At 40.4% G+C, this 26,693-nt stretch overlaps 1 protein-coding gene and 1 long non-coding RNA gene across 2 annotated transcripts; one reads left to right on the top strand and one right to left on the bottom strand.

Annotated features, from left to right (window-relative positions):
- Positions 1-1,798: 1,798 nt before the first annotated feature.
- On the bottom strand, positions 1,799-6,089 carry LOC144529098 (uncharacterized). Its single transcript, XM_078268046.1, has 2 exons — positions 5,719-6,089; positions 1,799-4,480 (listed from the first exon to the last, which is right to left on the bottom strand). The coding sequence occupies exon 2, from the start codon at positions 4,474-4,476 to the stop codon at positions 2,683-2,685; it is 1,794 nt and encodes a 597-aa protein (XP_078124172.1). The 5' UTR covers positions 4,477-4,480; positions 5,719-6,089; the 3' UTR covers positions 1,799-2,682.
- A 37-nt stretch (positions 6,090-6,126) lies between these two features.
- On the top strand, positions 6,127-24,187 carry LOC144529097 (uncharacterized). The gene is made up of 3 exons (XR_013502955.1): positions 6,127-6,210; positions 16,590-16,720; positions 22,989-24,187. It is a non-coding gene; the product is annotated as an uncharacterized LOC144529097 (long non-coding RNA).
- Positions 24,188-26,693: the final 2,506 nt, after the last annotated feature.

Below are 26,693 nucleotides of genomic sequence, written 5' to 3'. Positions count from 1 at the left end.
ACTACAAAAAATTGCATCGTGCCCCTCTGCAGTTAAACATGTCCAGAGTTAAGAGAGACATCTAAGTCCAGAGAATTGGTGTGTGCTGACTTTAATAGGGAATTCAGACAGCTTAATCAGTATCCCAATCACAATTTCCCAGGGAAAGGATAGTGTTTTCCATTGTTGGCTATTGTTGCTAGACCACCATCTGAGATTATTGTGTGCGTGTGTGTGTGTGTGTGTGTGTGTGTGTGTGTGTGTGTGTGTGTGTGTGTGTGTGTGTGTAGGATCTAGCTAATACAGTTGAGAGCTCTTGTTTCATCAGTAGTGGATTGTGCCCATGTTGAAATGTAACACTTTTAATTTCCTCTTATTTGCATGAAGATGCGAATCAGTGCATGTGTTGCCGTGTCAAATTTAAGAGTGCATGGATAAAAGTTTGTTCACAAGACTGTTGTGTGGCGATATTGAGGTGTGTGTGCACAGATGTGTGTTGCAGGGACATAGAGGTGACTGATTTGTCTGTCTTGGCTCTTTGCACCTAAAATAGTGAGGAACAGTCAATACTGTCAACATGTCAGAGAGGTAGCGAATGATCCTCGGAAATGAACTGTACTGATTAGATTAGTAGAATATGTGATCTAATTGTGCTATGGCACAGCTTTGATGTGAACACATATTGAGCTTAAAGAATAGGTGGATGAGGTTAAAGGTCAAAACTTTAATTGTTATACTATTTTGGTTTATAACTAAATACTTGCAAATCTTATGATGGGAATGTGTTTGGGGCTAATGAGCAAATGCTAGAATGCTAGCACTATGAACTAAGCCTCACAGAACTGCTAGCACGGCTGTAGATTTTAGTCTTGTTTACATTATGAAATCATGAAAACCATGACCTGAGTGAAAAATCTCCACAGTAACAGTAATTTCATGCAATCTGCCTGGTATGACTAAGTCACACAAAAGGCAACTTTTAAACCAACAGACGCACTGCCATCTGTCATAAACAGCACACATCATGAGAATGGCCTTCTTTTCATCTGTGAAATGATACATATACCATCGCTTTAATTACTGCCCACACATCTGTTGTCACTGCTTACAAAATCCCCATGCAGACTACGGGCAGCAGAGGGAAGCAACTGTGGGAAAGAGGGAGGGAAGATGTATGTAGGTAGTGAGAGATTTACTGAGTGATGTAGTGGAGAACAGAGTGCCTGAGATTTACGGCAGGTCTGCTGCCTTCGAGGCAGAGACACCTTCAGAGCCGTCCTGAATCGTTCCTATTAAGATTAATAATGCTAGTATTTACAAGGCCCAGATCTCCCCTCAGAACCCTGAGGCCGCCCTGGTGCCAAACCACCAGCAGACCACAGCAGAGAGGCTGACGGAAAGGAGGGAAAGAGCAGTGAATGAGTGTGTGTAAGAAATGAAAGTGAGAAAACGCACGCACTGATTGGCCACAGCAGTTCTTTTCAGCTTACAAGCTAAGACTATTTTTTTTTTTTTTTGGGAAAAAGGAGGAAACAGCTAGCCTGGCCCTGTCAGAAGGTAACTAAAGCTGACCAGCGCCTCGAAAGCTCACTTATTTACACATTACTTCAAAGTTACTGTTTTACAGAGGATTATGTGCCGGGATGTTACTTCTTCAGGCCAAGAAATTGTTCTAAGCTAAGCTAATTTGCTTTTGACTAAAGCCTTAAATTTAACAGCGAGATATACCAATCCTCTCATCTAACTCTCGGCAAGAAAGTGAATATTCATATTTCTCAAACTACTCCTGTATTTCATTAGGAACAGACACATAACAGTATAAACTTAGAACAGTTTTATTAACACCATGTAAACACTTAAACAGAGAAGATTAGACCTCTTGTTAATATTCCATATCGTCATTATAAGGTAGATGCATACTATTTGAAAACTATAATTTAAAAAAATATATACTACATGAGTATGCATTGTATATGATCAAAACACATAAAGGCATCAGATTCAGTCACTCCTTAGGCATTTTATTTAAACAGTCTGAACTTCGTTGACCTGTGAGGTTAATTGTTTTATTTTCTTCACACATGGTCTGCTCGACCGACCTGTTCTTACTCCCAACTCGCAAAATACGCATGGTCATTGGCTGTCAGCGTCAGACACGACGCAATAAGCACCCCTCAGCATGAGTATGGAACGCACCGGGCAGAGCAGCAGCTCCGTAGCTCGTGAAGATGACATAGTATTAAGAGCTACCATGGTAGCGAGTAGTATTAAAGCCCGAAATTCTGCGTTGGGAGGTTGGATGGGGTGGTGGATGGGTCAGCCAACACTGGACTTAAACCCAGGAGAGCGGGGTTCGTGTCCCACGTGTCACAGAAACATGCATTTTATAACGTTTTTCTTTTCCTAAACCCAACTGTTGCGTTCTTTTTCTAAACCCAACTGTCCTGTTCTTGTCCCGCGTGTTACTTAAACGCACCTTTTATAAGCCCACCCACCATCTTTTCCTAAAACTGTGTCAAAAGTGACGACAATAGCGCGTTTAGATAAAGTGCGTTAAGATAAAGTGCGTTAAGATCTGACGCTAAAAGACACTTTTAGTGTCAATAACAAGGCCAAAGGCACCTGACCAAGCGTCCGTATTTTACGCGATGGGAGTGAGAATGTGTTGGCTCTTCATTGCTTTAGATATCTCATTATGTCTCACTATTGAGTCTCAGATTGAAATGACACCTTCTTCTCTTCCTCACTCTCCAGCGGAGCATACTCACAATCACTTGGCTCTAAAAGGTTGAGATTAGCTTGTAATGCTACCAGTTTTTGCACCCTGTCAGCTGGGAGAGACCCTTGCCCCTTAACATTGCAAAAACGTGACCGCAGGTGCTCACAAGCACCTGTTGCTGGCGGGATCTGGAGTATCGCAGAGGCCACAGCGGACAGCGGTTCGGAGGAACACAGCCCTTTCCACCAGGTGGATGCGGACACGTGCTGGCATGAGCTCCATATCCCAGCACCCTTCCATAATCCCTGCTTGGCTGAGAATCTGGCGAAGCTGCCAAGCACTTTACCCTCATCAAGATTTAGATGATGCGACAGGTTGGAAATCACATAGTAAGCGCTGTTTATCTGCTCCCCTGAGAGTGTCTGCTGTCCAGCATGCTTTGGATCCAGCATGTACGCCGCTGCGTGAATTGGCTTCACGCAAAACTCCTGACACCTGTCCAACGATGCCATGACGGCTTTCTGTTCTGCGCTGTGCAGCACAGACCCGGACAGCGAAGCTCCGATGTGGTATCTTAACTGACTGAACAGGTCAACAACACCAGAGAGTACGGCATCTTCTCTTTTCATGTAATCAATGTAATTCCCAATCAAGTAGAGCAGATTACGGCTTCCGCTTAATCCTTTCCAAAAAGCTGCATCCTGTACCGTGGCCCTGATGGATGCTTCAACATCCAGTGTGGGTGAGACGGCCATCTCTTGTAGAGAGTTCTGACCCTCCAGGAGGCTGGTGAACATGTTAACCACACCAGTCCAGTCAGAGTTAATAGGCAGTGCCAATGTTGTCCCATTAGCAGTGTGGTTTCTTATATTTGAAGTCTGCCAGCACCTAAAGGCCTCTGCTAGTAGTTTTCGCTCTTTAACATACGTCACCACCTGCTCAGCTCTGCTGCACAGAGCTGTCATAGACGGCGTTGCAACTGTGTCATCGAAGAGCTGCTGGACGCCACACGATGTGCAGCCGATAGCTGATATGTGCGGGAAGGCTTCTTCTACTTGAGCCCAAGCTGCCATCATTTCCGGGGCGTTGTCAGTGACAACGGCAAAGACCTTTTGTGGTCCTACTTCATTTATAATATCTTTCAGTTCCTCAGCAATAAAAGTGCTTGTGTACGTCTGCTCCTTTGTCGTTGCACGTTTGTAGAACAGTGGTACAGGGGTTGCCACAACATAAATGATAGTTCCGGTTTCTTTTATGTTAGACCAGCCACTGCAGACGATGGTGACACAGTCTGCTTTCCCTATGGCCTCATGGACCTGGCTTTGTACTCTATCATACTCACAGTCCAGGAGATGAGAGGACAAAACCTCTCTGGTGGGCGGACAGTAAGCAGGCCGGAGCACGCTGAAAAATCGCTTCCAATAAATATTGTCTGTGAGAGTGAGGGGTGACGAAGTGGCATACACAGCTCTTGCCAGGCACTCGTCAGCATGCGCCTGGCTGCGCTGATCCACTGAATCAATAAGAAACTGTCCCCCAGGAGTGGCAGATGGTAAGAACGAGAAGGAGGGAACAGGAATGGAGGCAGAGGAGCTCCCATCTGGGCCCGGTGACTGCTGCGAAACCACAGAGTACTCCTTGCATTTGTCCAAATGCATCTGCATCTTGGTAGCATTCTTTGTGTAGGTCTTTAAACAGTAGTTGCACATGAAGGTTTCCCTCCCTTCTTTGATAGCCGGGGTGAAATGCTTCCAAACACCGGACTGCAAGCGTGGCATCTTCCTGTATGGGTAAAATTAAGAAAAAGTAAAAATATTAGCTATGTATGAAATTGGTGAACTGACACTACTTTTGTGTCTGAAAATGGCAGAGTAACCAGGACTTGTTTTGTCACACTGATGCTAATATGGTCTCAAGTCTTTGTTTATGTGTTAATTAGGATGCAACTAACGATTATTTTCAATAGCCTATATGTTGATTATTTTCTTGATTAATGAATGAGTCTTTTATCAATCAAATGCCTGTCACTACTTCCTAAAGCCCAAGGTGATATATTAAAATGCTTGTTTCCCAAGACTAATACTTAAAAATCTATAAATATTTAGTTTACTATTAAGAAAAGCAAGCAGGAAAGACAGCAGAAAATCCCCACGATGGAAAAGGTGGAAATAGAGGATGTTTGACATTTTTGCTTTGACATTTTAGCTAAATGCTGAATCAGAAATTGGCTAACTCTATTAAATCAAGGCAACTGTAAAGACACCAGAGGTAGCAACTGGATAGACCTGCTAGTAATGAATTGACAAACAAACATCGTTGTTGACAGCCAGGCCAAGTTGAGAATCAATCCTGAAGCTGAAAGAAACATAATTTTGCCCTCCTCTACAAAAAAAAAGACCTTAAGGACAATATGATATATTGGGATGTCAAACTCTTTTTGTGAAGTGGGACTTAGTTTTTTTTTATTACACACATCCCTGCTCTCTTTCTTTTTCTCTTCTTTAATTGATAATTATGTTTTTCCACTCTACCTTTAAGATCACTGAAATTTCCTTATGACGGTGATCCCCAGCATTTTAGCTTATAACCCCTTCAACAACTTATTTTGTCTTGTGACCCCTTATCACAGGTTAGGCCTACATCAGACTACAGGTGGAGGCCAGTTCAAAGAGTGATTTTTCCATCATTGTGTTTTATTTGAATGCTCTTCAAAGATTTCAAGACGTAAACATGTCTTGTGACTCTCAAGGTGATAGCAAATATTTGAGGAAAAAAAAAAAGTAATTTTCTGTGGCACTGCCTTGGGACAATCTGTGAGTTGCAAGTAAATTATTGTAACGTTATCAAATGAATTTAAAGTGTAACAGCAACCTTCACTTGCTTTAAATGAGATGAATGTTTTAATGTATGAATTCATTGAAAACATTAAACATGCTAAGGTCCTTATTAAAGTAAACAACTCCTTGGACTACCTTACAGACACAGTACATAAATTACTAGCCGTTAGTTTATCCACCCACCTCTATATATGAACACTATTCCACTTTCACAACGGTCTGAAAACACATTTAAAGCCGCCTTTGGCTCCGTCTTGTTGTGAATCGTTATCCAGCTGAAGTTACTTTAACATTAACGTTAGCTGTTTTGGCTAACGTTAACTTGATAGCCTGCTAACGTTACACTTTACCAAAGTGGTTCAAATGAAGGAATAAAGTACACATTATCCTGGCAGTAAACGGGATCGCGGACTGTCACAAGTATCCCGTGTTACGGCCTGATCTACAAAGCAATTTTGAAAAATAGTCATAATTTGGCGAGAAAACTGCGTTACACACGCTGTTGTTGTGGTAGTGTAGCTAGCTAGCTACTTCCTGAAACCGTCAAGTAAGGGAGCTCAGATGGATCAATACACGTGGGTTCGACTGTGGAAGTTGCAGGGAAGCAAACTGTTTGAACCCATACTGTTAAATGACAGGTGACTATAGCTGGAACAAAATCATGAAAGGTGAAAGGTAAACACTATTCAATTTAACATGAAAAGTACATAATGGCGAAGATAATAAGGTTTGTAGCGGTGAAGTGCTCTGAATTACTCCTAGCTTAAGTGGAGAGTAAGCTACATTCACTCCTTAAGTTTTCTTCATTGTCACTGCGGGTTTAAGTGTTACAATCCTCAGCAGTCAAACGTGGCTCACATCGTAAATTGTCCTTACTCCTTTTCCTTTTTATTTCCCTCTCTCCCTATGGTACCATGATCCTGAATTACTTGGCCCTAGGTTATTGACATGATCAAGTTCCTATATTGTTTTTTCTTCTTAGAATGGCTTTAAATGTCTACCATTATAAAAAGGCTTTAAGAAATGATAATACTGGTTGGCTGCATGACTTTGTCATTAAATGCTTACATTGTTAACAGTTGAGTAAAATACATCTTTTCCCATCAGACATCTTGACATGCCAGAAGGAAAAGCACAGGTGCAGTTAATTGCATTAATTGGAGCTTTGATATATGTGGTGGTTGTATCACTCTAAATAAGAAGGAACAGCTGGATGGAGACGATAGCTTTAAGCTGTCGTCTCCATCCTTTAAGCTTTAAGCTCTTCTTTACGCTTTATCAGCTCCACAACAACAACAACACTTCCTCGTTTTACTTTATCACATGTTGCTGAAGTAACCAATCAGACGATAGCAGAACTTAGACTCAGGTAAATGTGAGGAAAACCACAGAGGTAGATTCTTAACTGCTGATGTAAATAATTAAACATGTATACATGTGCAAGTACTGACTGTTTAAACACAAATATGTAAATCGTTAACTGTATAAACACTTTAAATACATTTTTAGTAAATTAACTCAAATATATGAATTAACGTGTTACATTAGTTCCACCTGGCTTTTCCTGCCATGAAAATAATATCAGCTGTGAAAAGTGTGTATTTAAGGATAATTCCAATTAATTACAACTTTGGTTTCATTGTTATATCTTTGGCCATATGGTTTCTATCAGTTTGTTTTTACTTGTTCAAGTTATGCTTAGATCTGGACTAACCAACCCAACCAACAAAGACAACGAGTACTAGCTCTATAATCAAATGGGGGAGTAGGGCGGGTCATGCAATTGTAATTGTAACTGTAACTGGTGTACAGTACAGTAGATCAAAGTTGAATGAGGAGGTCAGTATGTAAACTGTCATGGTTGTTTTACAATGGACATTTTGGGTAACACTTTCCAAAAATTTCAAAAATTAAATTCTGAGCCCAAGGTGTTGTTTTTTTGAAAAGTAGCAAATTCTCACATTTGAAAAGCTAAAACCATCTAATGGGGACGTGTTTATACTCTGTCTGATAACTGATATAAAACCAAACCTAAGCCCAAAAATGTGTACTGTAAGTATAAAGTATGTACTTTTATTTATCCGAGATGAAGGCACTTAAACCAAATTCATATCTAGAAGTTTTCAAACACAAGTAGTTTAAAGTCTTGTCCCTAAATGCAATATATAACAAACGTGATCCCTTACCGCTGGTGTAGGTCTGGTTTTGGTGTTAATGCCCCACACTGATTTGCTCCAACACTAAATGACAGTGATTATCTCTAGCTCGAGGTCGCATTTCAGTGCAATGTGTCTGTCATTAGAGACATTTCTGGAGTTTATACAGTGTCCAGGTTTTTGTGGAGCGTTGAGTGCAGCCAAAGGAAACTTACTCTATCTAATTTGGGGGCAATCTGAGCTGGTAATGTCAGGCTGTATCGCTGCACTCTTTGGAGGGAGAGTATTCACGTTGACACGGGCCAAGCACTATTTTTTTTCTTGTCTCTCAGCGTTGGATTAAAAGTCACCTACTCTTTTTTTGAGAGCATCAGTATTTGAGCCAGAGAATTAGGAGTCCAGACCACAGGGACACCAGTAGAGAGGAAGCAGGATGATGTCATGACATGGCAGTAATGGAGGGTGATGTTGGTTTTCTGGTTAGTTGGCGGGTTTGGCTGCTCTCAAGCCTTCTCTGATCTCATGGGAATTTTTTTGCCATTTATTCAAAGGTTATACTTTTTTCATACTTAAATGTTTCGATAGGAAATTCCACCGGGGACAGAAGGATCAACACAATCAAGATGTCTCAGAGAAATAGAATTTGATTTAAAGCACAAAAAAGCACATTTTAAAGTACGATGAATGTTTTTTTCCCCTCGTTTCGTTCCAGATTAAGTTGTCCCCCTAGCAATACTGTCTAATCCCATTTTAATGTGGAACTGTAACAGGATGACATACCAAAAGCAGTTTCATGCTGGCATCTTGACTGCCACTCTTGCACACAAGTAATTTCTTTTGTAAGAATACAGTAGTAGAATTTGCCAAATTCGTAATGACGAGACATAAGCCCAGTCTATCTGTAGGTTGTTGTGGAAAATTTGGCTCAAAGATTAAAGTTATCGTTTAAGATCCAAGAAATGCTTTCATGCGTTCTCTGTGAAATGCCCTCTCTTTATATCGCTCTGTCATAGTCTGGGCTTAATCCGCCAGCGCTAGCTTTGGACTTGTGACATAAAAACCTGTAAATTGCCAATTAAAATGCACTTCTTTAAACATGAAACAGCGACACCCATTCTTGACTTAGGAAGGCATTAGGCCACTCAATAGAGACAAATTAAATGGTATCATTTATTCCACTTCATGGCCAATCTCTACTTCTTGGAGCTTAAAGCTAAAATTACATCATGGGACTGTTAGCAATTACTTGATTTATATCAGAGCTTGGCTACTTTTAAACAGACTGAAAATAGCTTTACTGAGGTCTTTGAGAGCAGTTTATGGGAAAACATCACGTACTGTATGTATAGGCTGTATTTTCTGCTCTCAGAAAATGCCATTTGCTGTCGTGAGAGTTCAGTTTTTAACACCAGTTTCATTTGTTTTCTCTGTCTTTGGTTGACGTTTATTATTATAACAAGTGTTTCCATATTGTCCTAAAACTTTGCCTTCAAACATTGAGATGTTTTTATGGATGTTAGGTATATTTGTGTGTGCTCGTACTGTCTTAATGTCTTACTGTTCTCTTGCGCTCTGCTGTTGCTCTCAGCTTCTGTTCTTAGTGTGTTTGTTGTCTGGGAAATGCTAATTAATGTCATATTAATTTGATTTTGCTCTCAATGATATGACTGTACACACTTGATTCCCACATTATAAAAACATTCCAGGTATAATGTGATGAGCTCCATTCACGACTGACTTTTGATTTAATCACACAAACCCCACCTTATTCCAGTTTTAATTAAAAAGCCAAACATTGCTGTCATCATTCTCCAGCAGCTGTGCAAAGGCAGGACAGATGCATCCCACAGCCTCTCCCAGTAAGCAGTTGGGCTCCATCCACGTCAATTATAATCCACCGTGACATTTGGCTGAGTGTGATTCATTATAGTTTGATACAGGATTAAGCTAATTAGCGATTGTTAGCCCATTTATGAATAAATAATACGGATGCGTTCCTCCACACTTGAATCATTGAGCTCTACCCCTGCATGCTCTACCCTTACCACCCAGCAGAGGCCACTGTGGCCAAGTGTCTTCACAAGACCTTTGACATCAGTAGACATCTTTTCTCTCTCTCAGACACACTGGTGACCTCAGCTTGATGCCAATTGGCTAAAACACCTAGCACTCAAAATAATGCACTCAGAAATGCCTTATAATGCGACACCATGGCTCTGCAGTAAATGGGAATTTGGTGAAGCTCGTACTCTCTTGTTCTTTACCCTGTCAAATGTTGAAGTTCATGGTCATATTTGAAGCTGTAGATTGTTGTGCTGTCAAGGCAATATGCCTTGCGCATATGTTTGATAATTATCTGTCGTCATGATTTTTGAGACATTTCCATGCTCCTACATGATATAGCTTTGTGTCTGCGATTGTAGCGACATGCTGAAAAATCCAATACACAGACTGCTGCACACACATGAGTCATGTCAAATTTAGTGTTTAGCAGCATGTGTCCTTAACGGAGTGTTTTTTTGGAAGTGGATTTTAAAGGCAAGGCAAATTGCTTTTACACCAGTTGTCAATGATTGCGGAAAAGTCTCTTAACTCATGACAACACATGCAAAAAAAGAAGGAAATAGCTCTTAAAGCATAAAGGAGCACAGAGTCACAAGTAGATCCTCATGATGGAGAGACACTTAGTGTGATCATTACTTGACAATAGAGCTCTTCAAAGATCAGTCTGGTTCCCAGTAAGTTAGACTGTAATTTGGGAAGATGCTCACTTGGTGTGACTAACTCAGTCTTCAAAGCATCAAAATAACTTTTGACAGACATTTGAATATATTTTTGCAAAGAATGAGGACTGTGTAGTCGGGATCGATTGATACTGGTTTTTCCAAGGCCGATACCGTTTATTAGTTGTTAATGAAACGGATAACCGATATTTGGAACCGAAATGCATTTACAGTGAAAAAGAGTCAAAATTAAGATTTTGGAATGTTACATACTCCAACACAAAACTTTGTTTAAATGCTTTAAGGAGTTATTTAATAAATTACAAACTTTCAACATAACACACAGTAAAAGATAGTGTTGTAGGCGGGACATTAAGTCAGACTCAGTGTTGACTGAAACCGAAGCCGAGGGACAGACACAGAGCTGTAGCGGAGCCAAAGTAACGCACTTTTTAATAATTAATTTTATCGTTTATCAGGCAAATAAAACACAGATACAGATATTCTGCAAACTGCCAAAAAACGTCCCGATAATCGTCCAGGGCCGTTAATCGGTCTATCCCTACTGTGTTCCTTCGCAGCCAGAAAGGACAGGTGTGATTCATTACAGGAGGGAACAATTACAGCGACTCTTTCAATTTGCAAATTGCCATGTTAGTATTGTTTTAAGACAGACTTGAAAAAAATTGTGATCCGCATTGTAGTGCATCATTCTGCCAGTTGTTGGTTTTTTTTCTGTTTGGGTCAGTTTAGTTCAAACACACTACTTATCCTCTGGTCTACTATTTGGACGTGGTCTGACTGTCCTCAGGTCCAACGTCATTTGAGAAGCTTTAGATTGCTGTTCTGTTGGAACCTCTGAAGACCTCTACCCAATCACACTACTTACTGTGGCCTCAAAAAGAACAATGGAGTTCAATCAACACCTCTAAAGTGTGATTTATGGTTGTGTGGAGTCTCCACGCAGAGCTTTCTCCGTGGCATATGTAAGTGGCCGGAAGTTTATACTTGTGCGTTGGTGTGTGCGTCGATCTCTTTAAGAGAATAGCAGAGCCGGCATGTCTGTGTCCGTGGGGAGTAGTGTGTGGTAGAGCGAGTGAGAGTGACGATGATTAGCTTCTCAGCTAGTACCGACTGTGGTAGCATAGTGGAAATGAGTCGGGGGGGGGGATGCAACGCTACCAAGCCATGGCCGAGCAACGTGCGTCGCCATTTTTTTAGAGGTGCACGTCAGGCTACAGCGTAGGGTCGTGTCTCCACATACCTACATACGTAGCCATGGCGTAGATTTAACGCCGAAGCAGAAATCTCGCACAACAGTCTCAAAAAAGCATTGACCGTCACTAAAGTGCAATTAATATATTGGTTCTGTAGTTTATTGCATTGGTTTGTGTTAGTTTTGAATATGGACTTGTGTTGTGTATGTGGTTATGACTGCAACAGTGCAACACTACAATAGTACCAGTGTTTTTTGATAATGCCGGGCCTCTTGTGTAACATCCTCTGTCGCTGCTGGTTGAATGTCTCTGTACAGAGACAAAAGGCAGCGTTTGCTTGCACTTACTGTACCTTTTTATATTCTCCGTTTTCCTTTCTCTGTCCTCGCAGTATGTTTCTCTTCACTGTGTGACGGCATTCCAGTGAGCAAAAACAATCATGACCGTCTGCCGGTAAACAGTAATTTGCACAGGTACAATAGCTCGCCGCTCACAGAGCGGCTATATGCACAAGATGGATGTATTGACCAACAGAGGCTAAGAGGCAGTGTGTCTTATCTCCCCTCTGAACACAACTAATGTCCCGTAAGGAAGCAGGTGTGTGAGAGGAGGCAGATCAGGAGTGAAAAGGATGGGTAAAGCTTAATGGCTCAGAAATGTTTGCTAGGAAATCAATCTCCTCCTAGCCTCTCTCCTCCGATTGTTTCCAATCCCTATTTTCATTTTCTGTGTGAAAACGACTCGCTCCATTCAACCAATAAACACCCTGGAAAATATCACAACCATTTTTCTTTGAAATTACCTCTCGCATCAAAATGGAGATTTCCACCTGTTTTTTTGTGTGTATGTGCGAGGCGGGGAGAAAAGGCAGCAATGCTGGATGCTAAATCTAAATCCCATAACATCCTGCAGATCCACTGAAATAGAGCAACATTGATGATTAAAGCAAGTTCACAGGCAACCAGTCTTTGTAGATAAACACCAAAGCCATTGTTTACAGCAGCAGACAGATGCTAAACATTTGTAGGGCCCCGAACCGTAAAAGAAAAGAGTGTATTCTCAAGTGTCTAAAGTTTGCAAGACCACTCCTAACCGCGTTCTCTTTGTTGGTAATGGGCTTGAAGCAGCAGCCTGCTTTGTTTCATACAGTGAAGTCAGGTGGGAGACAATTTGTCTAGTGGAGAACAACATTTAAGTAACAAAAGAGCTTTAACAGACAAGAAATGTAAAATAAATTACAGGATACAGAATACATAACATTGCACCCAGTGTTCTTACAGTATAGCGTGAGTGTAGAATCACAGTGTACAATATGAGATGTGTAGTGCCAGTATGCGGGTTAGTTAACACACAAGATTGTTTCATCCTTGGATGCTTTAATCTTCCCGAGCTGTTTAATAATGTGTGTAATATATAAAACAAAGTTGTAAACAAGGAGTATCAAATCAAAGTAAAGTGTATGTGTCAGAGAGAATATGCACAAGGTGCCATCATGATGATGAAATTGCCATAATAATGAAATTGGTGTGAAAAAAAGGCACTTTGCATTTCAACAACAGCAAATCCTTTGCAGACAGACATATTTGTTCTGTCAATGTAATTTGTAACACATCCATGTGAATCCTGTATTCTTTCTGCTGCATTTTCTGGTGAAGTATCACTCCCTTTAGCAGATGTCATGACCCAAGCTCAACCCTCTTAGCATGAAGCATGGGCTCAGCTCACAATTATGTGTTGTCATAGAGACCCATAGGCTGACACAAACGTATGCCCATAACGCTAAGATAACTCACCCCAAATAGCATCCAGAAAGATCTACAACCAGATCCACACAACAAGGCCAGAATCAAAAATGCCGAATGTTAAATTTTTTTGGCTGCAAGAATAAAGAAAGAAAACAACAAAGTGAAATGAATGACCGCAACAGACACATTCTTAAAGTGTCAGGGGTTAAAAGGAGCCCTTCGGGTTGAGTGCACATGCTTCCAATTAGGTCTCAAATAGGCAAGAGGAAACAGTTGATTTAGGAATATTACTGAAGAATGACTTCAATTAGCGGAGAGACTAAGGGGCCCTGAATGCGGGTACCACGGTCAGCACCAAACAAGGCCAGACAGCATTAATCAGCAGCACTAACTGGGGCTGAACTCACTGGAAACAAGACCTTTGTTTATCATCGTTCTTTTGATAAATCTGTTGACAACAAGTTGAAAGAAGAATGATAAAAATATACCGGATGGAAGAGGCAGGGTTGTATGAAACGAACAAAGGTTCAGCCCTGCTTGTTGCTTTTTACTCTGCAGCGGAAACCATGCTATTGTCACTTCCAACTGGCACAGCTGGATTGTGACTGTTGTGACTTTGAAACCATCAATAGGCTCATTTGAATGGCAAATACAGCCAAATTGAGTCAGTATATTGCGAAGGCTGTGACTCACGCTCACTCTGAATATTTCAGCATGCAGTCTCGACGTGTTGATATTGTGGGGGAAATTAGGCTTGGCTTTATTTGGCTAAATGTATTAGCATTAGAATTGAATAGTTTGCCGCGTGTTTGAAATGTTACCTAGACGTGTTTTGAGATGAAGACTAGGTAATATACAGTAGGGTAAGGTTGTACTTTATACTCTACTACATTTATCTGGCAGCTGTACTTACTAGTTACTTTGCAAGATTAAAGTTGCACGTAGAAAGCATATGCAGAGCTTATAAAATCGAATGCATTATAATCAACCACAGGATCCACAGGAAATGAATTGTTTTTATCTGTTTTGATAGCTGATATGTTTTTATTAAGCAAGAATGCCAAAAAAAATGGTTTCAGCTTCACAAATGTGAGGATTTGCTGCTTTTCTTTGTATTAAATTACAGTAAACTAAATGATTTTAAGGGTTGGACAAACAAGCCCTTTAATGCTGTCACTTAGGGCTCTGAATTATTATGATGGGCATTTCTCACTATTTTCGCAAGTTATACAAAGCAGACAATCGATGTAATCGAGAAAATAATCAGCAGATTATTCTGTATTTAGAATCACAAGTTGCAGTCCTATATACTATAGTATATTTAAAAACCTTTACCTCAGCCAACTACAACAGTAAAATGTTGCCTACACATTCATACATACATTACACATAATGTATAATTTAATTGCATAATAGTCACAGAGGACATTTTTCTGCACTGAGTAATTTTACTTTTGATACTTTTACATAAACATTATCAGTGCAGGACCTTTTACTTTTAATTAAGTAGTTTTACAGCATGTTTTAGTACTGTTTACTTATACTTGAGTAACTGATCTGAATACTTCCTTCAACACTGCCCCATTTACGCTAAGATCTCTCTGTCACAAATCATATCTGTCAGCCACAAAAGAAGTGCTTCCCTGGTTTCAGTCCCTTCCTCCTGTAATGCCAATCATCACTTTATAAATCCAGGTTTTTATGTACTGCGGCAGCAGCTCCCCAAGAAGTGTTTTGCTTTCAAACAAGCCATCTGAAACTAACTTTTCACGTATTTATATTCAGGCCCTGACTTAACCAGGTAGAGATCCACCTGAAATGACTCTTGAGTAATTATGTAGCAATTATCCAGCCAGCGGAAGAGGCAGCGTATTAAAACCATTATGGGGCCTTGACAGAGTCTCCTAATTGATTGATGCATGGCAACTAGCTGGTGATTACCATGCTGTGTGCTCACATGAATCATCTCACATTAAAATAAAAGGCTTTAAGCCACACACCCTCCAGAGAGCGAGAGCACGTGGCATGGAAATTCACATGTAGGGAGTTAATTAATCCACAAACGCTTGAATATTATCATTACGCGTGTGTGTGTGTGTGTGTGTGTGTGTATTCACGCAGGTGTGTCTTTGTGAATATGCTGGTATACATAAAACATAATATGCTGGTCCATTATGTATAATAACCACAGAGATTCCTGTCAGAACATTTAAGTCTCTTCGCTTAACTTCACACTGAATTTGATAAAAACCTGCAATTTTCTTTGCATTCCTTGAACAGCTTTTGTCTTGGAAGACTGATTGAGGAAATGAGCTGAGAGATGATTGCAGAGGCGTACCAAGCATAGTTGAAATTGATAATTATATATATATATATAAAACACACAACAGGTATGACATGAAGACATGGATATGGGTTTAGCAGGTCCCCTCTTGTTGATGCGGAGTATGTAATTTAATAAACAGAGGATGATTTAAAAAACAAAAACAAAGCTCATGATCCTTTTGGAACCTCTGGAGGCTGTGTTGTTTTAGCTGAGTCATCAGGAGCCCCTACAGCTGATGGTTCAGCACAAGTGCATGAGGTCAAGCTGGTCAAAGTATCAGGTGATACTGTGGCATGCTGTTGTTCAAAGAATAGTTCGACATTTTGGGAAATGCACCTATTGCGTTCTTGCCGAGATTTAGATGAGAAGATGTATACCACTCTCATGTCTGCTACATATGAAGCTACAGGAGATGGTTAGCTTAGCATAAAGACTGGAAACGGGCGGAAACAGCTAGCATAGGTCTGTCCTAAGGAAAGTAAATCTGCCTACTGGCACCTCTTAAGCTCCTAAACTAATGTTTTTTTTTCCTCTTTTGGACAGAATCAGGCTAGCTGTTTCCCCCTGTCTTTATGCTAAGCTAAGCTTACTATTTCCTGGCTTCAGCTTCACACAGACACAAGAGTGGCATCTCAAACCTCAAGCTTTTCCTTCAAATGCTAAATGGTCACACCACTATAATAAGAGTAAACACCAACATACCAATATACCGTGTTGTGTTTGTAGATAGTTCCTAAAATGATAAAGCAAGAAGTCTTAATACATTATTCATAACCCAAACCTCAAAGCCCATAAGGACACAGTTAGATACAGTGGCATACATGAAGGAGCCATATCCCCCTATTCATGTGCACTTTGTCCTACATATTTTGTGTATTTCTCTGAAGAAGCAGCTCCTCTGCGTTCAACTGCTTCCAGATGTGGAATGCCAGTTTTGGATCTAAATGAGAGCGGGTGTCTTGCAGAAGCCATGTCCAGATCCGGCTCCCAGATTGTAGACATCCTACACGTGCGCAAGGTAAGAAGTAGAAATGCACATGTGGGTACACACAAACACACACAAACACCCACACACACCCACACCCACACACACACACAAACACAAAGCTCTCAAGCCCTCAAACCAGGAAAATGAGTTAAAACTATCTAACTTTAACTCAATTATTTTTTTTAAATTCTTATTATTATTTTATTGGTTTACACATATACAAATACTACCGATTAATATACACAATCAATAAAAAATGTGATGGAGAGAAAAACCCTCAAAAGTGGCTTAATCTGGGCACTCTGCAATTCATAATCCAATTAAAGTACAAATGCAAAAAATAAAACAATATTAGGAATTACATGGGTTGTTTACAAAGTTGTTTGTTTCTATAGGGATAGCATTACTTAAATTGTACAGGTGTTAGCTTTAAAAAATCTGATGGCAAAGCATTCCATATGGACCTTTAATCCAAACTGAGGTTGAGATGTTCGACAGATAGGAGGCCAAAGTTTATTTCGAGTGGCATGATTATGAAGTTGGTAACAGTAAAAATAGATTATAGTAGAATCAAGTATCTTGTTTAGAGATCTGTATACAAATAAAGCAATCTGTAGTTGATTAACTTGATAAACAGGGTTTTTTTATGGGTTTTCCAAAAGAACTATGAAGCAATAAAAATTCACATTATCAAGTGACATACAAGCAAAAAAAAGAGCACAGAGACACTATGATGGCCCCAGAAGGGGTTTTTGATATATGTGGATGTGCAAAATATCCCAATACTGTATCTTTCTAGAAAAATGAGACAAGCCCCAATTTGTGACATAAAATACGCTTTCAAATTAAGTTCCTTTTGTGGTCTTGGTTTCATGTAGTTTTCACAAAAACTCATTCACACCAAATACAACAAGACAAATGACTCCATTTGTTTGTTTTTTAATAGCGAAAAAGACATTCAACAAACACTGTCAAGATGGTAAATAAGAATTATTTTTCCCCTGCTATTTTATACTTTGATTACTGTTTATTCATTCCATTTTATAGCTTTTGAAGTGGTGTTTCGCTGATGGTTAACATATGCTTAGGGAGAGACGGAACAGATAGGAACTCTGGAAGCTCTGAAAGCTGGATGCCATTTAAAAATGTGAGAACACTGCCTGTTTAATGCACATCATCACATCAACACCAACATTATCATTACAAACATGTCACTGTGAGCGATGTGTTGGCCTGTTCTGCTTGCCTATAAAGCAAACATCTACAATGCATAGCAACGCAGAGGAAGGATTTCTGGTTGTTTAATAAGTGCCATTGATGTCGGTTTTGATTTTGAGGGGAAATATCCAGAGTAGCGTTTCATTACAGTTCCAGTACCTCTAGCTGGCAGGTCTCCTATAACCTACATGAACAACCAGTTCTGTACTCCGGGTGCCAGGCATCGCAGCAACCCAAAATGTATATAGCAACAGAACAGAGACCGGGCACTCGGGCAACTCGTCATCCAAGCAGAGTAAAGGTTTCCAGACTGGAAAAAGTGTCCGAAACATTTATCATAGTTTAGAGAGAAAAGCAATTCAAGCATCAAACTGAACAAGAATTTAAGAAAAAAAAAAAAAAGAAAAAAGCTTCTTCATAAACATTAGCAAGTAGAGAATGAATGTCATTACTATACATCTGGGTATTTTTCTGCCCGCAAAAACAAAAGATTGGCTTTGTCTGAAAAACCGTTCATGTACAAATTTTCCCTGGCATCAGAGCAGTCACAATGTTTGGCAGCAGCTGGCCTGTATGGACAAATTTTCGAGCAAGATTCACATCCAGAGAGGGGAATACCAGTCATCCAGAATGAGCTGAGCTGGAAACGTCCTAAAGTAGTTTTAAAAAAGGAAAAAAAAAGAAAAGCCACATCTATGGCCTCCACCAACCTTTTACCGTTTACGTGCGAAGCTGCATGGGATGTTGAAGTATGTTATCGAAGGGTTCTCTTGTGGTAGAGGAGGCAACGTGTCTTTACAGCACCAGATTGCAAATCATAAAGCATAACAAGCTCACATTTCTCAAAACAGTCTGCTTCTGCTTGAGGAAAAATGGAAGCGTTTAGTGAGAGAGGAGAGGGGGAGAAAAAAATATTCTGATGGATGTCGGATTCCAGGCTCATTGTTGTCTCTGCAGAAAGCAAAGCAGGATTTGGGGCCCCGTTGCGTAGTCGCCTACGAAAGTAATATGCCATATACTCGGTGTGAAACTATCCAGAGATACAGAGTATATGTAGTCTTACTTAACAGTCAAACTTTCTCCATTGGTAGTTTTTACGTGGCTCATAGAAATTGAGTGTTTGCTAAACCTCACCCTCTTACATGTACTTACTGTTGCTACACCTGTAAAGCTTTCTGTTCTCATCTTAAATATGCACTTGACTTGGCTACATACATTATATCGTGCTAACAGACTGAAGCTAAAGCTGCTTGTCCCAGGCAAAAAGTCAGCATTCACAACAATTGATGACCCCTGTAAAGATATTGAAATAAACAAGCTGCATTGTTTTGAGCTAGTTAGTCCTAATAGTAAAAGTATGAAATAAGGAAAATGCAACATTTCATTCTAGCATAACTGTGTTTATCTGCTCAGCTTACTTTATACCTTGTTTGTAAGTCTTTACTTTTAAAAGAAGTCTTACAGGCAGACAGATACGGTGGCCGACAGGGGCAAACGCCCTGAAACTTAAGCGTGTTTATGTATTTGGTTGTGTTGTGTTGCAGCGCGTTTGCTGAATGCTGCGCATGTGTTGTCAAATTAATGAAGTTGTTTTCTTAATTTGCTTGTGTTTTGTCTATTTGCGTGTGTTTTCTTAAGTTGCAGGGCGTTTGCCCGTCGGCCACCGTAGACAAACCTTTTGCCATCTCCGGTAATGCATCTTCTCAATATTGTCTATCCTGTTATTAATTCACCTTTTTTTTTAATCTCCTTTCAACTTACCTTTCCCTACTGCTATATATTTTTCAAGCTGTCTTATAGTTCTTCATCTTTCCTCCAGCCCTCCATGCCACCTCTCTTGGAACCCTTAACCTCAATCATCCCTGTACTCTCACTTTATTTTTCTCTTTTCTTGCTCTTGCCTTATTTCTATCTTGCTCCCTCAACATGTTTTTAATGCATCCTGTCATGTGTAGTCTGGCCTCATCTGATCTCTTGCTCTCATCTCTGCTCCCTCACCTCCTTCTTCTCCTCTCACAGAGATGTGAGGAGCGCTGCCCCGGGTTCTGGCCTTAGAACAAGCGGTTGCCTTGTGAGGCTCTGTTTGCTTTGCGTGGTGTTTTCTCACATAGCAGCGTTTCGCAGCCTTGCCTGGCAGATCACACCTCTGTGTGTGTGTTTGGGAATACTCCGTATGAAGTACTCCAAGCTTGTGAATTAATCTATAGAATATGCACGTTCTTTACTGCAGCATGTGTGTGAGCATTTGTTTACAGTCATGAGTTTGGAATGAGAGTTGCCCTCGGGCGGTGCCTACCCAAAGCCTTGCTCACTGCGTAACTAATGAACCAAGGCCTGCCTGCCTTCCTGTTTTCTTAATCAACAAACATTTAGGGGAAATCAGCAGTTCTATACAAGGCTTTATTAGAAAGACCAAGAGGAAAAACACCATCTACCTCAAGTGTTCTCAAATGAGAAAGTGCTCGGGGAAAATATGCTGCAAAAGTGATTATATCAAAAAATTGGATTTTGTGCTAAATCGAAAAAGATTGAAAATTGTTCTTTGCAAATGAAAATGAGTTTAGCTGTAAATGATAAACATATATTTCAAAAAGCGCACCAGTGGATAGATAGGCTGACATGTTTGGACCTGCTGGAATAGTTGATAAAGCTGATTGAATGATTTAACATTTTAATACAAATCCCTCAGGTATTCTTATTGTTATCATACACCCTGAGTTTCATTTTGTACCTCCCTTGAAGCTGTAAAAATCCATAAATTTTACATGGTGGACTCATAGATAATGGATTTGCCGAGTTAATAAACATGAAACTAAATTCAGCAAAAAAAGGAAACGCCCCTTTTTCAGGACACTGTATTTTAAAGATACTTTTGTAAAAATCACAATAACTTTAGAGATCTCCATTGTAAAGGGTTTAAACAATGTTTTCCATGCTTGTTCAATGAACCATAAACAATTAATGAACATGCACCTGTTGAACGGTCGAAAAGACAATAACACCTTGCAGGCTGTAGGCAATTAAGGTCACAGTTAAAAAAAAAATTAGGAAAGTAAAGAGACCTTTCTACTGACTGAAAAACACCATAAGAAAGACGCCCAGTGGCTCCTGCTAATCTGCGTGAACGTGCCTAGGCGTGGTGCAAGGAGGCACAAGGACAGCAGATGTGGCCAGGGCAATACATTACAATGTCCCTACTGTGAGATGCCTTAGACAGCGCTACAGGAAGACAGGAAGCACAGCTGATCGTTCTCACAGTGGTAGACCACGTGTAACAACACCTGCATAGGATCTGTATATCTGAATATCACACCTGCGGGACAGGTACAGGATGGCAAAAACAACCGCAAGAACTGGCCAGTGTGGTGCAGTCCATGAGGAGGAGATGCACTGCAGTACTTAATGCAGCTGGTGGCCACACCAGATACTGAGGGCTACTTTTGATTTTGAACCCCCCTTTGTTCAGGGACACATTATTCCATTTCTTTTAGTCACACAGTCTGTGAAAATTGTTCAGTTTATTCCTTAGTTGTTAAATCTTTTAATGTTCATGCAAATATTTGCATATGTTAAGTTTGCTAAAAAAAAGTTTGCTTGTTTGTATACATGTGTATGTGTGCGTCTGCGCTGACACAGCAGCCATATGAGGCGATAAAGGCCACTGCAAAGAGTCGGCCCACCACAGACATTTTCCATCAGTCTGGACTAAACATTCCAGAGACCCTAAGTGAGACGGTCCTTGTTAACAAACATAACCTACATTCTTTATATGTCTCAGCGAGGAACAAGAATAACGCATTTCATCACTCCAAAGTCATGACAGAGCCAGGGAGGTTCATCTGACAAAATAGCATTCCTGCATTATGTGTGTTTATCACACCTGCCCGCTCGACAGCCCCCTGGCCTCTCCTGAGATGTCTGAGGCGATGCATTCACAGATGTTAGCATTCCCAGACTCGACTCCATCTCAGGACGTTTAGCACAAAATGAGCTAAGGGATGGGATTTCCCCAAGATAATCTCTGAGGCAGCAGTCAAAGGTAGCACATAAGCACTGATCTCAACCAACATCAGAAATGCCTCTAAGGCTCAAATCTCACTTGCTGAAGATGGAATTATGTCCTAAATTAAACTGTTCTTATTGGAATCTCTCTTTTGCATCTAAAGAGTTCGAATCATGGTCTTTCACCCCTGCACCCAAACCAGTTGTCCTCCTCAGACAATCCTCCGAACCAGCCCTCTGATGTTATCACTGTAGCCGTACAGGACATGGAAAAAGATGAAAACGCAGACATACTCTGATGCATCTTGAATTACACCACCATGACCTCCCTCTCTCCTCTCCCATACGAAAAGAGAATGACTGGTTAGAACCAGACAAAGAGGAATTTTAGCACTGTGGCCAAAAATCAGAGACTAGAGCAGAGATCACATTGCATGTAGATGTAGTTTCTGAGCTTTCACTGATACCAGCCTCACTGCAAGCTTTTACAGGATTGGCTAACAGGGCTTATGCAACAGGGAGTACAGAAAACATTGACTGCATTGGGAAATCCAAGAGACTCATGCTCAAAGTCTGAGTACCCTTAGCATACTTATTTGTATTGTAAACAGTTTGCATAATATTTAAAACATTGGCTTTACTTCCTTGTTGAGTACAACAATGACAGATACAGAGAATATGAAAATGTATTGTATTTAACCATGCATTACAGCTGGGGTCTCCAACACTCTAAAAAGTAAATGGCTATTTTCTGTTGCTTACTTCCAAAACAATGTTAAGTAGTTTATGTTTTTAAGTAAGTTTCAAGTGGAGAGGAGACATGGGCATCTTTACCACAGCCATCTGATTCTGGCTCTGCACTGATCAACACATAGCTGTGACGACCTACAGGTTCATACAGCACAAGCTCCCATTTTAGAAACCCTTGCCCACACATTTTCCTTCGCCCTTTTTTCCCACACCCTGAACGTCTGTTTTATGTCTCACACTCTTTCTGTGTTCTCTCTCTCTCTCTCTCTCTCTCTCTCTCTCTCTCTCTCTCTCTCTCTCTCTCTCTCTCTCTCTCTCTCTCTCTCAGAGTTGGGCTTGCGGCAGGATGACTGACTGGCTTGTAGAAAGGACAGAGGAACCATTTTGTGCCCCGCCACCTCGCTGAATCCCTTTTTAAAATATTCATTCATAAATACTCCTGGAGCCTTTTACTCCACATCAAACATTAGACCCATAGGAGAAGCACTGAGCTGATGCATCCAGAGAGGAAAACCAAAATACAGGGGTAAACAGGACCACGGGTGAAGACCAAAATTAATCTCAATATTTATGCTCTAAATATACTCATTTGATGTATTCATTGTGTTTTTAGGGAAATGATTTTGGACCAAAAGTAAGTCAACAGGATTTGAATTTGGGAAAATCTGCAAAACCTGTTAAAACTGCTTACTCATTTTGCAGAGCAGCTGTGTTTATTTCTGTGTAATTGTCCAAAACAATGAGGTGTTTTTGTTTTTAGATAAAATGCCAACAAGTTTTTCAGATAGATAACGAGATATAAAGCATTACAAACTGTTTTGGTGAAGTTAAGCTGATGAGACATTGTCATTTGTATCTTTAGGATTGTGGATTATAAATCCATCACTAACTTTGTGTGTAAAATTCTTCCAAAGTTCTTAGTAACTAGTTTCAAACTAGTGATTTTTCTAAAATGAGTTGCACATTAAATCTTAAGAATTGCCTTGTTTTAAATAACAATGTTTTAAATAAATATTAATCTTAATGTCCAAAGACCTAGGAAACACCCTTAGCAATCCACTATGTAAACAGGAAGTCACTGTAGCATAACTGGGTTTAGGGGCTAAACAAAGTATTAAACTACTTCCAAAATGTTAAACTACTAATCTCTTTTAGAAATGGAAATATTACTTTTATTAACATGCGTACATGGAGAAATATGTGTTTCTGAGTTAGTAGTATATTCATGCAGTTTAAAGTGGGAAGTATCAGATTATGCTAACGTAGCTGGCGTTACCAGGTAAACGTCTTGTAATTTGAAGTGTTGTGTTATTTTTGTAAAATGTTATGTAGAATCTTCCCAGTTTACACCATTTTAAAACAGAATTGAATCAAGTGTCAAATCAGATGTGTCAACCATATACTCAACTCTTATACTCCTAACTTATAACAGGTCATGAAGGAGCAAGCTAACAAAAGTTTTCTTTTAAGTTATTATAAATTCCCTTTCATGCATGTGTTTGAACTGGTGTGTTTTAACTAGATGCACGCCCGTCGATAGGGGGGGACAAACGGGTCTGTTGTCCCGGGCCCAGGGTAGGGGGGGGGGGGGGGGGCAGAACTGGGCCCTCATTAAATTAATTAAAAAAAATATTATAATATTTGAATTACATAAAAGCTTTTATTTGTTTTCTTCCTAATTGTCCTTGAATTAGTGGTCAAGAACCCCCCACCCCCAACACAAAAATGGTTTGGCCACTGATCAAAATTTGATGTCATTTGTTTTGAACTTCAGTACGCTTAAAATGTCCGGTCAGCACAAGTCCGGTGCTCAGAAAAGGAAAGAAAAGAGAAGAATAAAATAGAGGCCTTAGAGATTTTCTAAACAAAGATTTTAAAAAAGGTGGTGACGGTGCGAAGCTGGAACTAGTAAAGTCAAGGTAGAGCAAGGTAAGAAACAGCGCAGCCAACGTTTACGAGCCTTGTAACTTAACCTAACAGGCCAGCTCTAATATTAACGTCCATTAGCTTGTATAAAAGCCGAAGCTACCCCAAAATGTTCCTAAGCTACCCTAAATAATAATATAATGCTTTATTTATATTTCACAAACTGTCAGCTGGAAAAGGCAGAGACAGAGGACAAGCGCCCGCGTGCGCACCTAACGATTGTGGACGAGCGAGGTAGAGAGTGACTGAAGAGAGAGAGCGCCTGGTGGCATTAAAACAAAGCAGTAAATCAGAGAAATAAAACGTTTTCGCAGATTTCTCACTCGAAACGCAACTCTAGCAAGCATCTCACTATCGCTCACGTTATCCACATTCATATTTAGAAACAACACAAAAGTCGAAAGTTAGACAGCTAAGTGCAAAGAGTCGATGAATATGAAGATGATACACCGTCTTGTCTCGTCTCATTGGTGTAAACAGCGTTGCAAGTAGCTGCAGGATTCATCACATCGGGAATCTTTGGTCTGAACTTGCTACTGCACACACAGTGAGTGAACAGGAGAGGAAGAGCAGAGGAGAGATCTGGGCGCAGGGGGCATCTAAGATTATCTCGTCCCGGGCCCAGGCAAGACTTCAGCTGGCCTGACTAGATGACAAGCTTTTTTTTTTTTTTAGCTTAATTGACCTTAACTGAACAGCTTTGGAGTCATTGGAATGGTTATGTGGCTTTTTTCGGGTTGAATGGTGGTCGTCTCGCTTCCCTCTAGCGCCTGTGAGCGGAAAAACCACCATTGCAACTTTTGGCCGGCGAGCCGGCGGCCTCAGCGTCAGGAAGTATTGCGTGATATCAGGTAACGCAATGTAACGAATTGCTTCACGGCACTGCACACATCCAGGAACCGGCTAGCTATAAGAACAAGGTAGTGATGGAGGATTTCACGCTATCGTCGTGGCTCAAACCCTTCTATGAAACAAATGCACATGACCAGAGAGAAAAGATGGGAGGGGGGAGAGTCGCCAATGAGTTTTTACAACAGTGTGGCCAAATATCTATTCCGAAGCTGTAGGGGGAGCTCTATAGCGAGCAATATATGCGAGCAAAAAGCGAGAAAACAGCGAAGAAATTGCCAACACTACATAGCGCCTCTTTAAACACAGAATTGCTGTATTTAAACTTTTTTCTACCCTTGTCTCACCACAAATGACTCCTTTTAACAGAAGCTTCTCTGACATCTCGTGTATCACCCAAACTAACTCCCTTGCTGTGCAAGTACAGAGTGCCTGGGCGGCAGTAGGATCTCTTCACAGAAAATACTACAATTTCTGTACTGAATGTCACAACTAATAGACCCCGGCATGACAGATTTATGAGCATGAAAGTGGGCCAGACAGAAAGGAGAAAATGGAGAGGAAATCAGGAGTGATTGTGATTAAAGCGAGGCCCAAGATGAAAGGAAGTAATGCATGAGTGTAGGAGGGGAGCACAGTAGGGGGGCAGTAAATCTGACTCAGTTTTAACTAACCCAGTACCAAGTAGGATCGAAACTTCTCCAGTCAAACGATACTTGCACCACAGCAGCTCCAAGCCATACAGTTTGTTGTGTGGTGAAGTCCAGTGCGGCATATTTGACAGAGTTGGCAGTTCAGCGTACCGAGATGCTTCCGTTCACATGATGGGTATCGAATTAAGTACTATTGGTATCGGTATCACTTTAAGGGTATTTGTATTTGGTACAGTTATCGTAATTTTTTGTAGACGATACCCAGCCCTAGTTTTAATTTAATTTCAATTAAATGTATGTGTGCAATGGCTTGTGTATCTAAATCAGTATGAAATTAGCGGTGCATTTGATGGGGATCTGTTGAGAAGTAAATGTTACACTTTGTCGTCGAATATGAGAAAAGAAAATGGTGGAGGCGGTAAAATAAAGTGGGATGAGGCCTCTGTAAAAATCATCGTTCTTTGTTTTTTCACAGTTCCGTGTTCCTGAAAGCACCTTGGCCTATATATATATATTTTTTTAGATCCATGGCGTCAACACAGTTTGTCACGGCAGGGGCACCAAACATGCAGGCTGCCAAAACATCCCATTCTGGATGGGGTATT

The sequence above is a fragment of the Sander vitreus genome, chromosome 14, assembly GCF_031162955.1.
Source record: "Sander vitreus isolate 19-12246 chromosome 14, sanVit1, whole genome shotgun sequence".
Taxonomy (NCBI): domain Eukaryota; kingdom Metazoa; phylum Chordata; class Actinopteri; order Perciformes; family Percidae; genus Sander; species Sander vitreus.
This window is presented reverse-complemented; position numbering and strand designations above follow the sequence as displayed.